The 20,488-nt window shown below is 40.0% G+C and overlaps 1 protein-coding gene across 1 annotated transcript in view; it reads left to right on the top strand.

The window, feature by feature from the left end:
- The first annotated feature begins 6,085 nt into the window (after positions 1-6,085).
- Positions 6,086-20,488, top strand: part of LOC134753724 (uncharacterized) — a 53,767-nt gene continuing 39,364 nt past the window's right edge. Inside the window, exons 1-3 of the mRNA XM_063689663.1 lie at positions 6,086-6,097; positions 6,833-7,113; positions 11,846-12,072. Coding sequence (XP_063545733.1) covers positions 6,086-6,097; positions 6,833-7,113; positions 11,846-12,072 — 520 coding nt within the window. The remainder of the gene's footprint in view (positions 6,098-6,832; positions 7,114-11,845; positions 12,073-20,488) is intronic.

Genomic DNA, 20,488 nt, shown 5'->3' on the forward strand with positions numbered 1-20,488 from the left:
GAATAGGTATTTTTTTTTGTTTTATAAAAATGTATTATGCCTTAATAGAGCATATTTTTTGTTTTACTGTAAATGTATAGGTACCTAAATTGTGACACAGTTACGTCTGTTTGTAGCTAAAAATTCCTCAGTTTTACTACCTACGTGTTTTACTCATATACTGACAATTTTTTTACAGTATATTTAGAATATTTAATTCACGACCGACCTACAATTGTCCATACAATTAATTGTTATAATCATAACGCAAATTCAAACTTCGCCTTGCAAGAGAAAGAAATTAAAGAACTAATACAAAAAAATTATAAATATTTGTTTTTGACTTTGGTCGTGGTGGTAGAAGATATGTTATGTTTACTGGGTTTGGTGTAAAGTTTTAATGCCAAGTAGGTACTAGCCTTGAATAAATAGAAGAAAAATGTATCGTATTTTTGTGGGACAGGATTCCAACGTTCTGCATCGGCCGGCATTACCGAACCATCCGTCAACCGTGCAGCGTGCAGCTGAAGACGGACTTCCAATCCTGAGCCACGTCTTTCCACATATATTTTTTTTTTTTGGATTTATGGTCTTGATCTAGTACATAAATTTAATTATGTGTTTGTAGCATTTACTAACTTTTTTATTCTTGTTTACTATGAAAATGAAAAATAATTTATTTGGTTTACAAAGTACATTTCAATAGCAATAAGGTTGGAACCCTCTCTTAAGTATAAAATATACTTGTGGCAGAAGACCCCGGTGTGTGTGAAACATACACACATGTGTGTGTGCGTGCAGGCGTGCGTGCGTGCGTGCGTGCTTGCGTGTGTGTGTGTGCTTGGTTGTATATTCTCAATAATTTTTTTTTCAATTTCATTTTTTTTTATTGTAGACACAAAAATATTTTCACACCAATTCGAAAAGGGGGTTTTTCTTCCCTGCTAGGAGGGATCAAAGTGGCACTTTTCTTCCCTGCTAGGCGGGATCAAAGTGGCACTTTTCTTCCCTGCTAGGAGGGATCAAAGTAACACTTTTCTGTTCTAGGACACTATTTAAAAAAAATTGCACATTCTTTTTTAGCTTAAATAATATTTTTAAACATCATAATTACCTCATAGGTGATGTGAAAAGCAGTATGTGTCACATGGTAGCAAAATTATTTACATCTTGGGCGTAACACACTTGAATCCCTCACTACGCTCAGGATTCTACTTTAGAATTCCTCGTTACTCTCGAGATTCTATTATAGAATCCTTCGCTTCGTATATGATTCTAACTAATCGTTCACAATTTGTTGAAGTACGCGGCGCTGACGGTTCTAACGTATCGTCGGAACTACTCCCAGTGTCTAGGGGAGTTCCACAAGGCTCTATTCTAGGCCCCGTGTTATACAGCCTCTACAGCGCAGACATTGGAAAGAACATACGTCATTGCAAATTCCATGTATACGCCGATGATATTCAAATTTACATATCTTTTAAACCAGAAGATACACAAATGGCTGTTGATGGATTGAACGAAGACTTGCACCGTATTGCTATTTGGTCAAAAATTAATAGTTTAGTACTCAATCCTACAAAATCTAAGTATCTGGTGTTAGGTTCAAAAAAACAAGTAAACCGAATCAATACTTTAAATCCGAGCGTAAACATTACAGGTCAAAATGTGGACATGGTGGCAGAAGCCCGTAACCTAGGAATCCTTATGGATAGTTCCTTGCATTTCGAAAACCATATCATTGAAACGGTTAGAAATTGCTTCTATAGATTAACAGTTCTTTACAGGGTGCGAAACTATCTCAGTGTGGACATGCGCGTGAAATTATGTGACACTCTTATCCTATCCAAACTTAATTATGCGGATACGGTATACGGGAACTGTTTACTGGCTCGCACCAAAAGAGTTATTCAACGACTGCAAAATGCCTGCGCACGCTTTTGCTTCCCGATACCACCTCGGTCGCACATAAGCCCATAGCTGAGTACTAATACTCTTAAACATGAATAATCGACGCATTCTACATTTTGCCACGCTCCTCTTTGGTATCTGTAACAGTAAAAGGCCGGTGTACTTATTTGAGAAATTGACCATCTATCAACACATCAGGCGTGGTCCCAGACTACTATGCCCAAGGCACAGAACCGCTGCATTCCGTGGCAGCTTTCGCTACGCTGCCACGAAATGCTGGAATAATCTTCCGCCACCAATCCGACAGAGCAGTACTATAGGTTCCTTTAAATCAAGACTCAAAGCGTACCTAATGGACCAACAAAGTTTTGCTGCCTGAAGCTAAATATTTAAAAAATTCAGATTGCGATTTAGCCAGTCAGCTACAAGCCCCAGACCTCTCTCTGCGGCTTCAGCAACATTTGTCTAACTGCAATCGTGGAAGATAATTGCCGTATCGTCGGCATAGCAAATTATATCAGCGTTTGGATTGCTTAAAGCTATGTCATTAATGTAAACATTAAATAGTATAGGAGCCAGAACACTACCCTGCGGGACCCCGAAACCGATCTCCATAGGATTACTTATGTCTTGGTCTATCTTCGCTCGTTGTGTTCGGCCTAACAGATAGCTGCTAAATCATTTCAAGGCGATCCCTCTCACACCTACGAGTTCTAGTTTTTTTAGTTGGATTGGGATTGAAACAGTGTCCAACGCCTTGCTTAGGTCCAGGAAGGCACCGATGTAGCTTTCGTTAATGTCCAGGTATCCTGATATTAGCTTTGTCATAAGTACCACTGCGTCTTCAGTCGACCTTTTTTCGCGAAAGCCAAACTGGCGATTTGAGATTATGTTTTTTTTTCAGGAAACTAACCAGGCGCTTACTGACCAATTTTTCTAGGATTTTTGAAAGAGCCCCGAGCATAGAAATTGGTCTGTAATTACTAAGATTGGATTTGTCACCTGCTTTGTATAGTGGTATGACCGCCGCCTCTTTCCATACTTCAGGAAAGATACCCTCGGACAAACTAAGGTTGAAAATGTGTGTGAGGGGAGTGACAATGTAGCTTTTGATGGCTTTTATCAGACGATTTGTAATCCCGTCAAGACAAGGAGAGCTATCTGGTTTCAGGCTATTTATTATCGGCTCAAGCTCTGATTCGCTAGTTGCAATTAGGAAAAGACTGAAGCGGAGAAACATTTGATGACATTACACGTGCAAGGTCCTCTTGAGTTTTGTTAGTGGTTTTAAGCACGTCGTTGGCCAGCGTTTCGCCAACTCTTGCGTAGAACTGATTACAGTAATCGAGAGTTTTTAAATTAAATATCGTGTTGTACTAATAAAATTATACACAAGAATGAATGTTGTCAGAGTTATGTACAGTCTGCGGCAAAAGTTCCTAATCTAACGAAGTGTTCTTAATGAAATAAACGCAACTTTATCCTTAAGAGGATAAGAGCGTATGCGACCTATTTTGAACATTAGACCCGCTTAGCTAGTTCTGCTGGCGAGTGTATATAGTAGGGCAGCGTCATGCGCGTCGCGTTGCCACGGGGCCCGGCGGGGTGTGCCGTGGGCGCCGGGGCGCCGCGAGCGCGCGTGCTCGGCCGGGCCGGCGGGTCGGGGTAGTGCCGGCGCGCCATCCGCCGCGACCTGAACCCGCTCACACTGCACCGAACAAGCAAAAACCGTGCACTACGCTTTTCGTACAGAACCACTTTGCTCCGGACTTAGCTTTACAACCAAAACTGCCCGCTATCGCCGCGCTTTCACGCGTTAATAAAATTTATGATAAATTCTTATTTAACTCAAAAATTTATATATTAAAACAAATAATAATTACCCACCGGTAAAGAAATAAGTGAGCTGGACCCAGTGGCTGAGCATGTACCCTGCCGTAAGTTTACAAGTATAAAACACTTTGCCAACTTGTGTTATTTTAACAAGACGAAATACCTGCAAAGCGACTTTTGTATTTTAGTTTTATATTGCTTTGCATTTTTTAAATGACGATAGTTATTGAGTATCATTTACTGCATTTTTTATTGATAGATTGTTTTAGCATCGACGACCTACCTACATGTTGATTATTTATTATTTAATATGATTATTATGATTATTTATTATGATTTCTATTCTAAATGATTTCTATTCAATGTACGCCCTCGCCGTAAATATGACATTTTGCTCCCTTGTAACACAATCTACTATTTCAGGGTTGTTAAGATTAATCTAATTAAATACAGTTGACAAAGTGTACCTAGCATAGAAATATACTAGTCAGGTTGATCTGGTTCCTACACTAGGCTTAGCCTGTCTCGTAGGTTGAGGTATTGAGTATCATTTACTACATTTTTTTATTGATAGATTGTTTTAGCATCGACGACCTACCTACATGTTGATTATTTATTATGATTAATTTGTATTTAGGGAAAACCAAAGGCCAGTTCAGTTACTTTATTATACCTACATTATTAATATTTAATATTTTTTTCAATCATTCTTACATAATTTAATTTATATATGTCTTTCGGCAATATCAATTGGCAACTTTGTCCGCTACCTGCGACTTCGTGATTCAAGTTAATTGTTATATAAAATTCCATCTAAGGCACTAACACGTTTTCATACCAACTTTTCTTGCTATGAATGAGCTTGCTATAATTTAGGTATCTACTTCAAAAAATGTCGAATATTGAAGAGTGGACCAAAGAATAAAAAGTAAAATCGGGATTACCCACTTTTTACAAGCTTTTATTTAGTTTCACCTGTGTGTGGATCAGTAATCAAATCTTGTAAGTTAAATTTGACGCTCATCCCGATTTCCGATGAAGCTGAAAATTTGCAAACATATGTAAAACGGGTGACAATGCAATATTATGGTACCATCGAGGAACCTAATTGTGTTTGGGTTTTTTAGAATTGTCTCGATGAGTATTAGTTGCCCGTGGAAGGAAAAGTACGAATAAATAAATGAATATAATAAATGTTTTTTTTTCCGAAATTTGTTTTTTGGTAGGTATGTATAAAATTTTATAACTTTGGTATTATCAAATCATGGTTCTAAAGCAATATCTTTAGGCACCTAATCAAGAGGAGGCTTAATAGTTATTTTACAGTATGTTCTTCAAGCATATTTTCATCTCCTTGATTTAGTGGTCAGTCGCAAAAAAATCCTGCATAAAAAAACTGCCAAGAGCAGTGTAGGGTTCCATAGTCAATCGTCCGTATGTGATAACTTTTTGCGTAAACTCAAGAACGGCTTATGTAATCGATCATATTTAAAAAATAGCACAAAATAAAATGTGTACCACCAGCCGTGAAAGTGCATGGCGACTTTAACAATTAATTTATTAATAATTTCTCCATGCAATTTCGCAGCTCGCTGTACCTATCCTATGTATATTAATATTTTTAATGCAGTAATTTTGTTATTATCGTGTACCCTTGATACAAAATAAAAAAAGAATTAATCTTGGCACCTACAAAATAATTGCTTTCACATATGAGGTATATATTTAATACACAAATATCTATAATGAAGTAATCGTATCCCAATCTTCATGTTTTGTCATAGTCGGGTTAAACCAAGAATGGACCACCTAACATTTTTGTTTTTTTTAGCGTTTCGTAACTTCAATAATCAGCTAGAAACCCTTATAATTTCGCCCTACTATTTTGAATTATAAATAGACATTGCGTTTTATTTGTTAATAAAAGTAATTGGGTGTGCCCACTATTATTTTACTACCTAAATGTTTTCTTACATAACTAGATGAAGTATGTATTAAAATTCCACATAATATCCTCATCTCCTATTCTTCTGTGTTGTCAAAAGTTGTCAAAAGTAACGCTTTTGTCACTGAATACATTTTGTCAAAATCAGTAGGAAAAGCTGTAACACTTTATGTAAAGTTGATGGGTGTGAAATATTTAATATATAATTATAATAAAACTATCATCATCATAGTCATCATAGGCCTTGTCCATCTTTACAGATTATTTAAGCAGCATATATGAATTGTGTTATGTAGCGACAGCGTCGCTCGTGGCTAAATAACCCGATCCTTGAACGGCACAATCGTCCACATTTATGACAAGTAAACGTAGTCGAAATTCTTCCTTCCTGTAAGAAAAATACCATTCTTGTGCATCATGTATGACTATGTGAACCTTAACATCCATTAGCATTTGAATACGCTGGCTCGTACCTATTACAGAAGACTAGGCTTCGTCATTCGGATCACTAGGGACTTCATAGATGCCAGGCCAATAAAGCTTTTTACACCGCTCTTGTCTGCAGCATGCTTGAGCGACTTAAGTGGTTTGGAACCCCTATAAATGAACCTATATCCTGCTACTACAGCGAGTGCAAAAAGCGTTTCTACGTTTCCTCTATAAATAATACAGTAACTTTATACATTGCGTCAAATCTGGTAGTTCTGATTTTGTTGCAGACTTGTTTATGATGTTGATTCAATGAATAATCCATGTTTCTGACTTAGGCGCGCCGAACGCAACTTAGTCAAAAATCGAAAAATCCGCGAAAATTACGTTTTTTTAGGTTTGGGCGATTGTAACCCTAAAGGACTAGTCTTTGATAATAGTTTCTCAAGACGTTTTTAAAGTCGACTAAATTTGCTACAAGACTAGGATTGTCTCTGTAGATCTAATCTGTAGTTTCCGAGATTAGATGTAATCATTTCGAAGCTACATGCCATGCCATGCGGGGTGAATTGCACAATAAATGAAAATTATGTATTTATTTGTGACAATTTTAGCCTTTACAATCACGGTATGGGGATTTGCACTAAGTAAAAAGTTGGACAATTTTGCCCATTTATTCAAAGTATCCAGGATACTTTGAATCTGTTTAGAATTAAGAGGTAGCCGCGGCCCCAGTGCCACGAATGTGGCGCGGTGGACGACACGGCCCAGCACACTCTGGAAGAGTGCAATCGCTGGGCCGTGGAAAGAGCTGCCCTCAGGGCGGCAACAGAGGTGTTGGACCTGTCGCTGCACAGCATCATAGCGGCGATGCTGAGCAGCGATAGGAATTGGGAAGCGGTGGCCTCCTTCTGCGAACAAGTCATGTTGCAGAAGGAGGAGGCGGAGAGGGGGCGCGAAGCAGATCCAGACGCGCTGCCTCTCCGACGCAGGCGGCGGGGTCGAGGGCGAAGAGCGTATGTTCGCCTCGACCCCTAGTGGGGCCAGCGGGTGCGAGACCCGCATTGCACGGCCCCACATACGTCGTCGGGGGCGGATCCAGCGTTTCTGATCCCCCCCATTGTGCGGATGTCCTGGCGCCTAGCCGGGGCTGCCGGGGAGCGCCATGCTAGAGTGTACTCGATCCCATGGTGCCCCCACAAACGGCAGAGAGGATACGAAACGCCGGAGTGGGTTTAGTGGGTAGGGCCAGGTTCTCCCTCCCCTCTCGCCAGTTGAGAGGGGACAGGAGCGGCGAGTCCCACACACCCCCCCATCAATGGCCTTCTCGCGGCCGGGGGACGGTGCGTAACAGCATTCGCCCACTCCGTCAACAAAAAAAAAAGGATACTTTGAATAAACGGGGAGCTGGTTGAACAAGTAACCAAATTCACGTATCTGGGAAGTGTTTGGACCCCCTGGGAGGTGCAGAAGCAGATGTTGAAGCTCGTATCAATAAAGCCCGCGCCGCATATGCGTAGTTAAAACCCGCCGTATGGACTTTCACAGTCATCACTCGCCGCACCAAGATAAGGGTTTTCAATTGTGGGTGCGAGACATGGCCTGTCAAACAAGACATAACCAGTAGACTCCAAGTGTTTGTAAACACGTGTTTTCGGCGAATCGTGGGAGTCTACTGGCCACGGACCATCTCCAATATTAAATTATGGGAATTGACCGGACAAAACCCTTTAGTTAAGGACATACTTCTGCGGAAATGGCGCTGGATAGGACATGTTTTACGAAGGTCAAACAACCACCTATCCAAGCAAGGGCTGACTTGGAAAATTCCCGGAGAAAGGGGGCAAGGTCGCCCACGTACCACCTGAAGGCGCACAGTGGAAAAGGAGGCTGCACTAGTTGGCCTCGCCTGGGCGAAGCTTGAAGAGGCCGCGCTGGACTGCGAAAAATGGAAATCCTTTCTGAGAGCCCCATGTCCCTGATGAGGGATAATAGGATACCATCATCATCATCATCATTCAAAGGTAGTCATACATTTTTTTGTAGAAATATTTAGAGGATGGCAGTAACGATATCCATAGAGATTTAACTATGGCCTTTCAAAGATTAAAATAAAATTATTTTTAAGAAAAAAAAAACCGTCTTCAATGGGGGATGCCGCTGAAAACTCACTTATTGTTGATGGTGCACTCTTAGATTCCAGACAATGAAATGAAAAAGACAGCATCTTTTGCCTAATAATTTAGAAAAGGAGGTAAAACCACCCACTTTTCTAGTAGCATTTCGTTTCTGTAAGGGTCGCAGTTCTAACCTAACCTAACCTACTTTTCTGATAGCATTTCGTTTCTGTAAGGGTCACAGCTCTAACCTAACCTACTTTTCTGATAGCAGTTCTGTTCTGTGAGAATCGCAGTTCAAAACCCAACCACCCACCTAACCCACTTTTCTAGTAGCATTTCCGGGTCCGAATCAGAGTCCGGGTCCGTGTCCGGCTGTCCGGGTCCAAGTTTGGGTCAGATTTCGGTCCGGGTCCGGGTCCGGGTCCGAGTTGGGGTCCATGTTCAGACCATGTTAGGTCTGGGTCCATAAGGAAGAGAACAAATCGCCAAACGTGAACTATGTGTCATTGAAGAGTTCCATTCTGATCATTATCAGCAGTTTCCATTTCATCAAATGTCACTTTTTTAAATGTAAATGCTGGATTTAATTATAAAAATACAAATATCACTATATGTATGCCTTTCACATTTGAGGAGTTCCCTCGATTCCTCATGGATCCCATCATCAGAACTCGAGCTTGACAAAAATGTATCTTGAAAACCTAACTTGCTTAACAAACATAACGAAGAGGACAAATCGCCAAACGTGAACTATGCGTCATTGAAGAGTTCCGTTCTGATCATCATCAGCAGTTCCACTTCATCAAATGTCACTTTTTAAAATGGAAGTGCTGGATTTGTTGATGAAAATACTAAAATCACTATATGCATGCCTTTAATATTTGAGGAGTTCCCTCGATTCCTCATAGATAATCAGAACTGCTTTTTGACAAAAACGGGACCAATCTGTATGTATATACTTACAATCAAAAAAAGAAATTTTCAAAATCGGTCCAGAAATGACGGGAAAGAGGAGTAACAAACATTAAAAAAAAAAACATACAACCGAATTGAGAACCTTCTCCTTTGAAATCTTGAAGTCGGTTAAAAAATAATCTAATAAAAATAAAATAATCTTTATGAAAATGATATATACCTTATCCTAGTTGCTAAGAGCAGGAAGAAATACAGCATATATTGGGCCTGGGGAGTCGACCCCCCCCCCCCTTTTTTTGGGGGGTTTGTTTCTGCTAAATCTAAATCTGCTTTGTGCCTGAGACAAAAGTGCATGCTCACTGCACTCACTTAGCGTACGAATTCAAGTTCGAAAAATATAGTCTACTCTACTTTAAAAACGCTCTCAAAAGGTACTATCAAAAGTTAGTCTTTTAGGGTTATAATCGCCCAAATCTAAAAAAAATACCGAAAATTTCGCAGTTTTTTCGATTTTTGACAAAGTTGCGTCCGGCGCTCGAGGTCACAAACTTGGATTATTCATTAAGCCAACATCATAAACAAGTTTGCAAAAAATCAGAACTGGATTTGACGCAAACGAACCCCGTTACAAAAGGCGACGAAGTTACTGGTAAAAAAAAAACGGGTTGCACTCCGGGAGTGCCGGCAGAAGTGAAAACTTGTATATTAACGTTGTGAATTTTTAGGTTTCCGTACCTCAAAAGGAAAAAACGGAACCCTTATAGGATCACTCGTGCGTCTGTCTGTCTGTCCGTCTGTCTGTCACAGCCTATTTTTTCCAAAACTACTGGACCAATTGTTGAAATTTGGTATACATATGTAAGTTTGTGACCCAAAGACGGTCATGTAACGTAAACAAATGAATTTTAAACAAGGGGGCCACTTTTGGGGGTAAATGAGAAAATTAAAAAATAAAGTTTTTTAAGCTATATCGTGTTACATATCAAATGAAAGAGCTCATTGTGAGAATCTCAAATATATTTTTTTTATAATTTTAGGATAACCAATTTAGAAGTTATTCAAGAAAATAGGCAAAAAATTGCCATTCCCCACCCCCCTTATCTCCGAAACTACTGGGTCTAAAATTTTGGAAAAAAATGCACAATATAGATTTTTACAGATTACAGGAAAACCTATTAGAAATGTGCAGTCAAGAGTGAGTCGGACTTAATTACTTAGTTTTTGATCCGACCACTACGGGTTTTTTAAAGACATTTCACTCACGGTTCACATAAAAATTCATTGTTTAAATTGTGTAATGTACGGAACCCTTGCAACGCGAGTCCGACTCGCACTTTTTGATATTTTGGAATGGTTAGGGAATAATTTTGCACGAATTGCTTTAATTATCAGTATAAAAGTACTATCATTTATGTGGTAAAATACAATATTCATTTATTTTGCTATCGTACACAAACATAACAATTTATTTATATTACATTAAAAATTTTACACTTCAGAACTATTACAATAATTTAACATTAAAAAGTTTATCTTTAAGAAAAATCATATTCCATCCATAATTTCGATCAGGTCACGTGTCCGTCTTACGAATTTTCAATCTGTCGGTCCCGTGACCTGTCGCGAGTTCTGTCGCGAGTTTTTTCCCCATCACAAAAAGTACACAGCGCCGCTAAAGAAGTTTCCACTTAAAAAAATGGTTGTTTGTAAAGTCTGTTTACGGACGATAATTTTGCGTAAACATTGATGAAAAAATCACTATATAACGTAACGTTTCCATGGAGATCTGTCGACAACGTTACCATGGAGATATGTCCACAACGTGACAATTTTTCGTACAAGCCACCGGTGTTTATTATCACGTCAAAAAAGTATTCCCTATATTACGCATTTTTATACATAACAGTTTTTTTACTGGGTACATTAGGATTTAACTTTTTTAAGATGAGGCGAAGTCATAGACTGTGTACTTTGCCAGTATTAGCATTTTACGTGGGGATTGTTGCTGCATTTGCTGCGTCTGTAGATAAAATAATATATGTTCTCTCACCGACTACATTTATTTTTCGATCGCGTTGTCGCCATTTGTTAGCGGTGCCACCAGTACGAAGTTCGTATTGGTACGAGAGGGGTACGTACGGTTAGAGAATACATGAGCACCATACAGACGCCGTAGGCGACGGGCGGCGGGTGAGAACGACGGAGGTCTTACTGCTGCGGCTTTTGAGTTACGTCCACGTTTAATATGTATACTTTTAATGAAAACTATAGTGAACATGATCAGTCCAGCCGTTTTCGAGTTTTTGAAGTCTTCTCATCTTAGTAAAATTACGTACAAAGCGCTGCGAACGTACTCCCTTATGCTTGTAATTTATAATTGTACATGGCACTTACTAATAGCCCCCGTTTAGCCAATTTTTCACAGAATGGTAACTACGGAACCCTACAATGAGCATGGCCCGACATGCTCTTGGCCGATTTTTTTCTTTTTTACCTTCCACCTATAATTACCAACTAAAGTAAAAAGGTTTCTTAACATCTATTTTTATTCCGTCCAGAAAAGAAAACAAGTTAATTAAGGCATCGATCGCATTATGAACGTGACACAAGTGATCAGCAGGCGTTTGATCTGGCTCAATTATGCGGAACGCATCAGAGCGACGGAGCGCAAAACGGGTCGACGGGGCGCAAGCCGGCGCACCGCGTGGACGTGACCGCCGCTGCCGCCGCCAGCGCTGGCGGCGCTGCTACTCCTGCTCGCCGCTGGCGCGTGTCCCCGCGTCGGCGCCACCGACCCCACGGTGCTGCTTCTCTTGAGAGCCGCCTGCGTCGCTCCCCACCCCGAAGACCTTTTCTCGGAAGCTCGCTTTCATCAATACGCACTTTCAATTGGCAAGTCCACCTTGACACAACGCAAAATCCGCATTCTCAATTACGAAGGTAAGTGATATAAATATAAAATAATAGTACATTTTATTGCAAGTGTGCAAGGTTTGTCATTATGGACGAGTCTTATGAGAGTTATGAGCCATAGGCGGATAAAAGACATGGGTCAAGTACATAATGACACATGCGCACGTAAAATAAACGACATTTTTAATACACATGCGAAAAATCCACAATGAAATCAATATTAATTATAGTGCGACATAAAATAGTAGAAATTAGATAAAATGGAACTAAATAATTTCCATGCTAACTATTTGCCATGTTTAAGCATTTTACGTCAAAAATGTGACAGTTACGTAGGAATTTTAAGTGGCGCCCTCAATAATTTTCTACAATTTCTTGTCGGACTATACACCTACGCGGTTATAAAATCTCCCTTGTACTTGATTGATATTGTGAATTCAGCACTATATGTTATGCTTAGGGATGATAAATATATTGCGAAATTAATTACAATCAACTTATTTTTAACCTACGTCAAAAAACGAGGAGGTTATCATTTCGACCGTATTTTTATTTTTTTACTGACTTCCAAATCTCAAAACGAGATTATCAATTCGGTTTTTTTTATTTATATTTTTTTATCTTTGTTACTCCATATTCTCGTCATTTCTGGATTTTATTCTAAGTATATACTATATACATACAGATTGGTCCCGTTTTAGTCAAAACGCAGTTCTAATGATGGGATCCATGAGGAATCGAACGAACTTCAAATATTAAATACAGACATATAGTGATTTTAGTATTTTCATCAACAAATGAAGTTTTTAGATTTAAAAAAGTGACATTTGATGAAGTGGAACTGCTGATGATGATCAGAATGGAACTATTCAATGACGCATAGGTCACGTTTGGCGATTTGTCCTCTTCGTTATGTTTGTTAAGCAAGTTAGGTTTTCAAGACACATTTTTGTCAAGCTAGAGTCCTGATGATGGGATCCATGAGGAATCGAGGGAACTCCTCAAATGTGAAAGGCATACATAATATAGTGATTTTTGTATTTTTATCAACAAATCAAGCATTTACATTTAAAAAAGTTACATTTGATGAAGTGGAACTGCTAATGATGATCAGAATTGAACTCTACGTAGTTCAAGTTTGGCGATTTGTCCCCTTCGTTACGGACCCGGAACCAAACTTGGACCTGGAACCAGCCCTGGACCCGGACTTGGACTCTGACCCAAACTTGGACCCGGACACGGACCCGGACTCGGATCTGGACATGGTCCTGGACCTGAACCTGGGCCCGGACTAAGACCCGGACCCGGCCCAGGATTCGGACCCGAACCCAGACCCGGACCCGGACCCGGAAATGCTACTAGAAAAGTGGGTTTGAACTGCGATCCTCACAGAACCGAAATGATATCAGAAAAGTATTTTCAATCAAAATTTTAATTGCAATGCCAGCAACTCTCGAGCTCTCTGGAACGACCTTAAACGTACTATCAGGATAACCAATAACTCGCATAAATCAGAAAAACCTACCAATTTATGTGACCCTAAATCAATTAACGCACATTTTCTATAAGTTGGAGGCAACACAGTAGCATCACAAGCATATCTCGCTAAATTTGAAACTGATCGTTTCCATGCCTCCACATTTAGATTAGCGCTAGTGGGAGAAAACCTTATACTTAAAATAATAAAGTCATTAAAATCTGTTGCTCTGGGACATGACGGTATATCTTTGGACATGTTGCTTCTTACCCTTCCCCATTCTCTAGGTGCCATAACTTCCATAATAAACAAGTCTATTTCCTCCTCTATTTTTCCTGATGCTTGGAAGATGGCATTGGTCTCGCCACTTCCTAAAAAAAGTAATGTTACTAACCTTAATGATTTGAGACCTATAAGTATTCTCCGGTGTTTATCCAAAATACTAGAACGGGTGGTATATATGCAACTATCAGCTTTTCTTGAAAAAAGCAAAATACTTCCTGCCCTGCAATCAGGTTTCCGCAAGTCCAGTAGCACCACGACAGCACTTTTGGATGTGATTGACAACATCTTATCTGCACAAAATATAGGTCAGGGCACGATAATGGCTCTTCTTGACTATTCTCGTGCCTTTGATGCCATGAACACTCAATTGTTATTATCCAAAATGAAATACTACGGTTTTGAGTCACAGACAGTTGCATGGTTTGCCAGTTATCTTAGTGGTCGTTCGCAGATCGTTAAACTTCAAAATGATAGAGGGTTATGTGCAAAGTCAAAGCCGTCTGCCTGTCTCCAGAGGGGTACCACAGGGCTCTATCTTGGGTCCACTGCTTTTTATTCTCTATACCACAGATGTCCGTGACTCCATAAAGCATTGTAAGTTCCACCTTTACGCTGATGACATTCAAATCTACATATCATTTAATCCAAATAATACGGGACACGCTGTTGCGAAACTAAATGCAGATTTAGAAATTATTACAGCCTGGTCAGAGTCCAACTGCTTGGTGTTAAATCCAAGTAAATCTAAAGGTATGGTATTTGGCTCTAAAAATCAAATTAAGCGGATCGAACACCATAAACCAGCAGTTATTATCTCGGGAGAAGAAGTAGAACGTGTATCGGAGGCACGCAATCTGGGATTAATAATGGATGAATCTTTGCGTTTCGAGGGACATATTGCGGAAATTACAAGAAACGCATTTTATAGACTCAAAATACTATATCGAATTCGGAATTTTATCAGCGTCGATCTGCGAATCAAACTTTGTAATTCTTTAGTACTTTCTAAATTTGATTATGCGGACATAGTCTTACGGTCCACGTTTACTAGCCCGCATTGATCGTATAGTACAGAGAGTGCAGAATGCATGTGCTCGTTATTGCTTCGGAATTCCGCCACGAGAGCATGTGACACCTTATTTGAACTCAGCAGGTATTCTCAAAATGGCATTTCGCAGAGAACTGCACCTGTCATCTTTGTTGTTTGGAGTTTTTAAAACATCAGAGCCAGAGTATCTGTTCGATAAGTTCACTTGGCGCGCAATCAGGTCGAGCTTGTATGGGATCAGATCAGTTTGTGACGAGTTGGTTACCACGTCACCATATTGCTGCATTTCGAGGTAGCTTCAAATATACAGCAACAAAATGCTGGAATAATATACCCACACCCCTCAAAAACTTAAATACAGTAAGTAGTTTTAAATTGCGGTTTAAACAATATCTTTTAGCAATACAAAACTCGCTACTTCTTGGTACTAGGCCCACGCCGTCATATGATTACGTCTATGCACCTTATGTCTTTATTTATTTTTATCTTTATAAAGTATATTTACACTCATATCTATCTATCATAAGTTCATATACTTCCTTTAATACATATGTTACTATTAAATTCAGCTTACACACCATAGGTACTAGCAATAGTTTTGTCCAAATTCTAAAACATAGTTTACACTCATACATACATGTTAACATAATTCTAAGCCATTTAGTTTTCCACTAAAAGCGAGTAAGGGATAATGTATCAAGGGTCTGCCTGAAAACCAGGGTTGTAGTAAATACACTGCAACATTATGCTGAGGCAAGCTCCTATTTAACACGCATGAATATTTCTCTCTGATATGTGCAACTCAATTTCTTAGTTTTTAAGTCTAAATTTAAGGTTTATCTGTAAAAAATGTACTGCGCTATCTGTTAACTCTGCCATTTCATGTGATGTTGAATAAAAATGTTCTATGTCTATGTCTAAAAGCAAAATTTCCATATCAGTGTCAACCCTATAAAGTTGTTTACATTTTAAATGGTTATTATTCACAACGACGGGACTTAATCGCGTAAAAGTAACTTAACACTACATAATAAAACTAAAGAAAAACACTAAAACTAACTAGAAAATACACATTATCTTTACTAAACATAAACCCCATTCCGACCCCCACCCTGTCCAAAAGTGCCAAAAATACTTGCGGCATTGCCCCGCTGGATAGCAAGCGATATTTGTTGGACCAAGTAGGAGCCTGAACGGGGATCGCAACCTCTATCACGCAAACGCCGCCCCAAGTCCCTTACCAACTTCTTCGCTTCCAAGCACCACGGCCCAGCCGTCTCCACCGCGACCGGGACAAAGTCGTACGCCGGTTCCAGATTGGCGTATTTGGAGTGCTTTAGCCTCGCGGCATTTTCAGCGGCCGCGCCTGCTAGCCTACTGGCGGGAGCTAGGTGAGTAGGTGCAAATGTACTCACGCACACAATTGCAATATTGCAATATTCTTGCAAGAGAGAGAGAGATATCACTCCTCGTTTGCAATATTCTTAACCCCGGAGTTACACACAATGTTTTTCATCACACTTACGAAGCAAAATCTAAATTTTAAGCGAAATCATTCTTAATACGGTGACATTTCAGACATTCGTTCGCCATATTATCGCTTTTTGACTAGTTAGGCATCAAAGGCACAGACCCGTCCGGCTTTCAGCCACGATTGACAATATTGTAAAAATATTTTAAACTGCTATTAAATTAATCTAATTAAATATTGGATAACATGGCGAGTTGGCGCCGCCATCCATATAGGCGCCTGGCTATGGGGGCAGGGGCCCAGGGCTGAGCTAACCCTGAAGATAAGGGACCTAGGTCAGTGTTGGAGTTGTGTTGTCAGGCAGGACAATGCAAAAGAGTTGGCGGCGGAGGAGACAAGCACTGTCCAACGGCGGCGCTCGCAGTCCTAAGAAGGATTACTGCCTTGGCGTCAGGTGGCAACCGGCCGTAAAACTACAAAGCCATTACAAATCTCCTTATCCTAATGAAAGTGCAAGTTTAAGAAAAACGTTTAACCACTAGGGCGTCCCCCTTAAGCGACGATCGAGGCTGCTATACTAGGGCGTCCCCCGGAAGCGACGGTCGAAGTTACACAAGCGCATCTCTACGACTGGCCACATGGAATGTTGGATCTATGACAGGCAGAAGTGCTGAACTCAGCGACGTCCTTAAAAGAAGGAAAATAGATGCATGTTGTGTTCAAGAGACCAAGTGGAAAGGGTCAAAATCAAGAAAGATCGGCGAAGGGTATAAGCTTTTATATAATGGATCCCTGGCGAACAGAAATGGCATAGGCATTGTCCTGTCGGAGGATTTGACCAATAGACTTGTTAAAGTTGAGAGGGTCAGCGACAGATTAATGTCAGTAAAAATAGCGTTGGAGAATCAGCCTTGCTTTAATATTGTATCAGCCTATGCACCACAAACGGGTTGTTCTGACAGCGAAAAGGAGGCATTTTGGGAAGACCTACATAATCTTATTACTGCAATTCCACCTTGTGAAATGCTACATCTGGGAGGAGATCTGAATGGTCACGTTGGCACAAGAAGTACAGGTTATGATAGATGGCATGGTGGATTCGGATATGGTACAAGAAACAATGATGGAGAAACCATACTGCAGTTCGCGTCCACGTACGATCTAGCCATATTAAACACCTTCTTTAAGAAAAAAGAAACCCACTTAATTTCTTACAAAAGTGGCGGACATAGTACACAAATCGACTACATGCTGACAAGACGCACCAACTTGGGAAAATACAAAGACTGTAAGATCATCCCTGGAGAGCCACTGACAACCCAACATAGACTTCTGGTAGCGGTCTATAAACTGCCAAAAGCTATTAATCTGAGTAAGAAACTAATACCCAAGATCAAGTGGAGCGATATAACCAAGCCAGCAGGACAACTCTTTTTAAAGGACCTTAAAGATCACCTCAATTTGAACGACGGTGAAAACCTTTCAGCGAACGAAATGTGGAGTAACTTTGAGAAAACCTGCATAACGGCAGCGGAAAAACATCTCGGAAGAACAAGAAGTAGAAAAGGTCCTAACAAAGAAACAAACTGGTGGAGCTCAAACATTAAGGATGCCATCTCTGCGAAGAAAGACACATTCAAACAATGGCAATCCACACAGGAAGAAGTGGATCTTGAAGCGTACCGAGCCAGTAAGAAAAACGCTAAACGGCAGGTGGCAATTGCAGTGGCGGATTCAAATAGCAAATTTTATGAAAAACTTCAGTCAGCTGACACAGATATTAACATCCATAAGTTTAAGAATGCGTCATAACAATACAAAAGATATTTCGTCGGTAAAATACATAAACGATAAAACAAGCACACTTTTAACTAAAGACAGTGATATCAAAGATAGGTGGACGGAATACTACAAAGAGCTTCTTAATATAACGCATCCCAGAAACCACAATTATCATCGTCCAAATGTAACTTATGGCCCGATCCCGGCGATCGAACCTCAGGTTAAAAGAGCTATACAGCAATCTAAAAACAACAAATCACCGGGCCCAGATGAAATACCTAACGAAGTTTTTAAGCACTTAGGCGAAGAAGGCATTCTTTTCCTATACAGACTCTTCAATAAGTTTGTTCAGGGTCAAAACATACCAAACTCGTGGAGAAATAGCTATTTAATTCCATTTTACAAGGGCAAAGGCGATGTAAGAGAATGCAGCAATTACAGAGCGATCAAACTGATGACACATACTATGAAAATCTGGGAACGAGTTATTAACAGTAGGCTAAACAACATTATAACACTAACGCCTAATCAGTGTGGCTTTGTGGCTCAAAAAGGTACAGCTGATGCTATTCAGACAGTTCGAATAATGTTAGAGAAGACAAAAGCGAACCACAAAAATCTCCACATGATCTTCATAGACTTGGAGAAAGCGTTTGACCACATACCACGGGACCTGATCTGGGAAGCACTGAGACAACAACTAGTGCCCGAGTGCTATGTGAATCTAATCCAGGATATGTACACAGCGGTCACCACACAGGTGCTAAGTCCAGCTGGTATCAGTGAAAGGTTCGAACTGGAGGTCGGAGTGCATCAAGGCTCTACTCTCAGCCCTCTGCTTTTTAATACAACATTGGACTATCTTACAAGAAAATGCCAAAAGTCACTACCCTGGAATGTTTTATACGCAGACGATGTTGTTTGATGTCGGATGACGTGGACGAGCTTCAACACAACTTCAACTCCTGGGTAGAGGCACTCGAAGACAATGGGCTGAGAATAAGCAGAAAGAAAACAGAGCACATGTCATGTATATTTGACAGTATCACAACATCCGATAGCGTAAAGTTCACTATTGGGACAACTCAAGTACCTACTGTAACTCAATTTAAGTACCTCGGTTCTGTAATTAGTAACGATGCAAAAATTGATGTGGATGTAACAAATAGAACCAACTCTGGCTGGCTCAAATGGCGACAACTTACAGGGGTTCTGTGTGACACAAAAATTCCAATAAAAACGAAAGGCCATGTGTATAAAACTGCTGTACGTCCCGCAATGCTGTATGGGTCAGAATGTTGGGCTACTACCAAACAGCACCTCAACAAACTACACACAACTGAAATGCGGATGCTTCGCTGGTCTGCGGGTGTCACCAGGTTAGACAAAATCCGGAATGAGTTTGTCAGGGGAAGCTTTAAGGTTCTGCCTATCACAGAAAAAGTTAAAGAAAACCGCCTCCGCTGGTACGGCCATATCCAAAGACGGCCAGAGGACCATATGGTAAAGCTAGCCCTAGATTTGCCAACGACGAAACGGGGACCTGGAAGGCCACCCACCACTTGGCTTACGACGGTCGAGAAAGACCTAAAACAATTAGGATTGGACGCCTGCACAGCTCAAGACCGAGCACAGTGGAAGAGAAGGATAAGGAGGGCCGACCCCAAGTAGATGGGAAAAGGTCGCGACAAAAGAAAGAAGAAGAAGAAATATTTGTAGACATAAACAAACCAATTAAACTATAAACGTATAGTATTTTGAAACTAAAACTTATTTTATACCTTGACTTTTAACAAGTATTTTACATAGAACCAAAGAGGATATAATAAGATAGAGCGGTACTGTCATAGTAAATTTTGTAACCTCAGTAAATTCACTGCCATCTATCGACACATCTTAAAACTAAAAATGAAGATTTATAAAAATACGATAAAATGTATTTAAATATGGATAAATGATTTTTTTTATTTGCATTAATTATTTTTATGATTTTGACCCATGTTCTTTCACTGATATGAGTTAAAATTGTTAAATAACAAACGAAACCGTCATCGCCATCTATACGACAGTAGGCCAAAGCTAGTAGCGCCCTCTGATCGAGAATCAAATTTTCGTGATTTTCGAGACACGTTTTTTCCTTAGACTGTATCCATCTATTACGGAGTATTGTGATAGTAAATATCTAGTTTAGAAATATTGTATTAAATTAGTAATACTTCAAGTACACGTTTTTTGTGGAGAATTCATTGTACTTAATAATGAACTCCGGACAGGGCACGGAGGCTTAACTCTAGATATTTCTGTCTGTTTATCAATACTGATTAGTGAATTTGTCAAGGTCGCGGCGGGAAAATAAATATTGGTACCTATTTAAGTAAGT

Source organism: Cydia strobilella, chromosome Z, assembly GCF_947568885.1.
Source record: "Cydia strobilella chromosome Z, ilCydStro3.1, whole genome shotgun sequence".
Taxonomy (NCBI): Eukaryota; Metazoa; Arthropoda; class Insecta; order Lepidoptera; family Tortricidae; genus Cydia; species Cydia strobilella.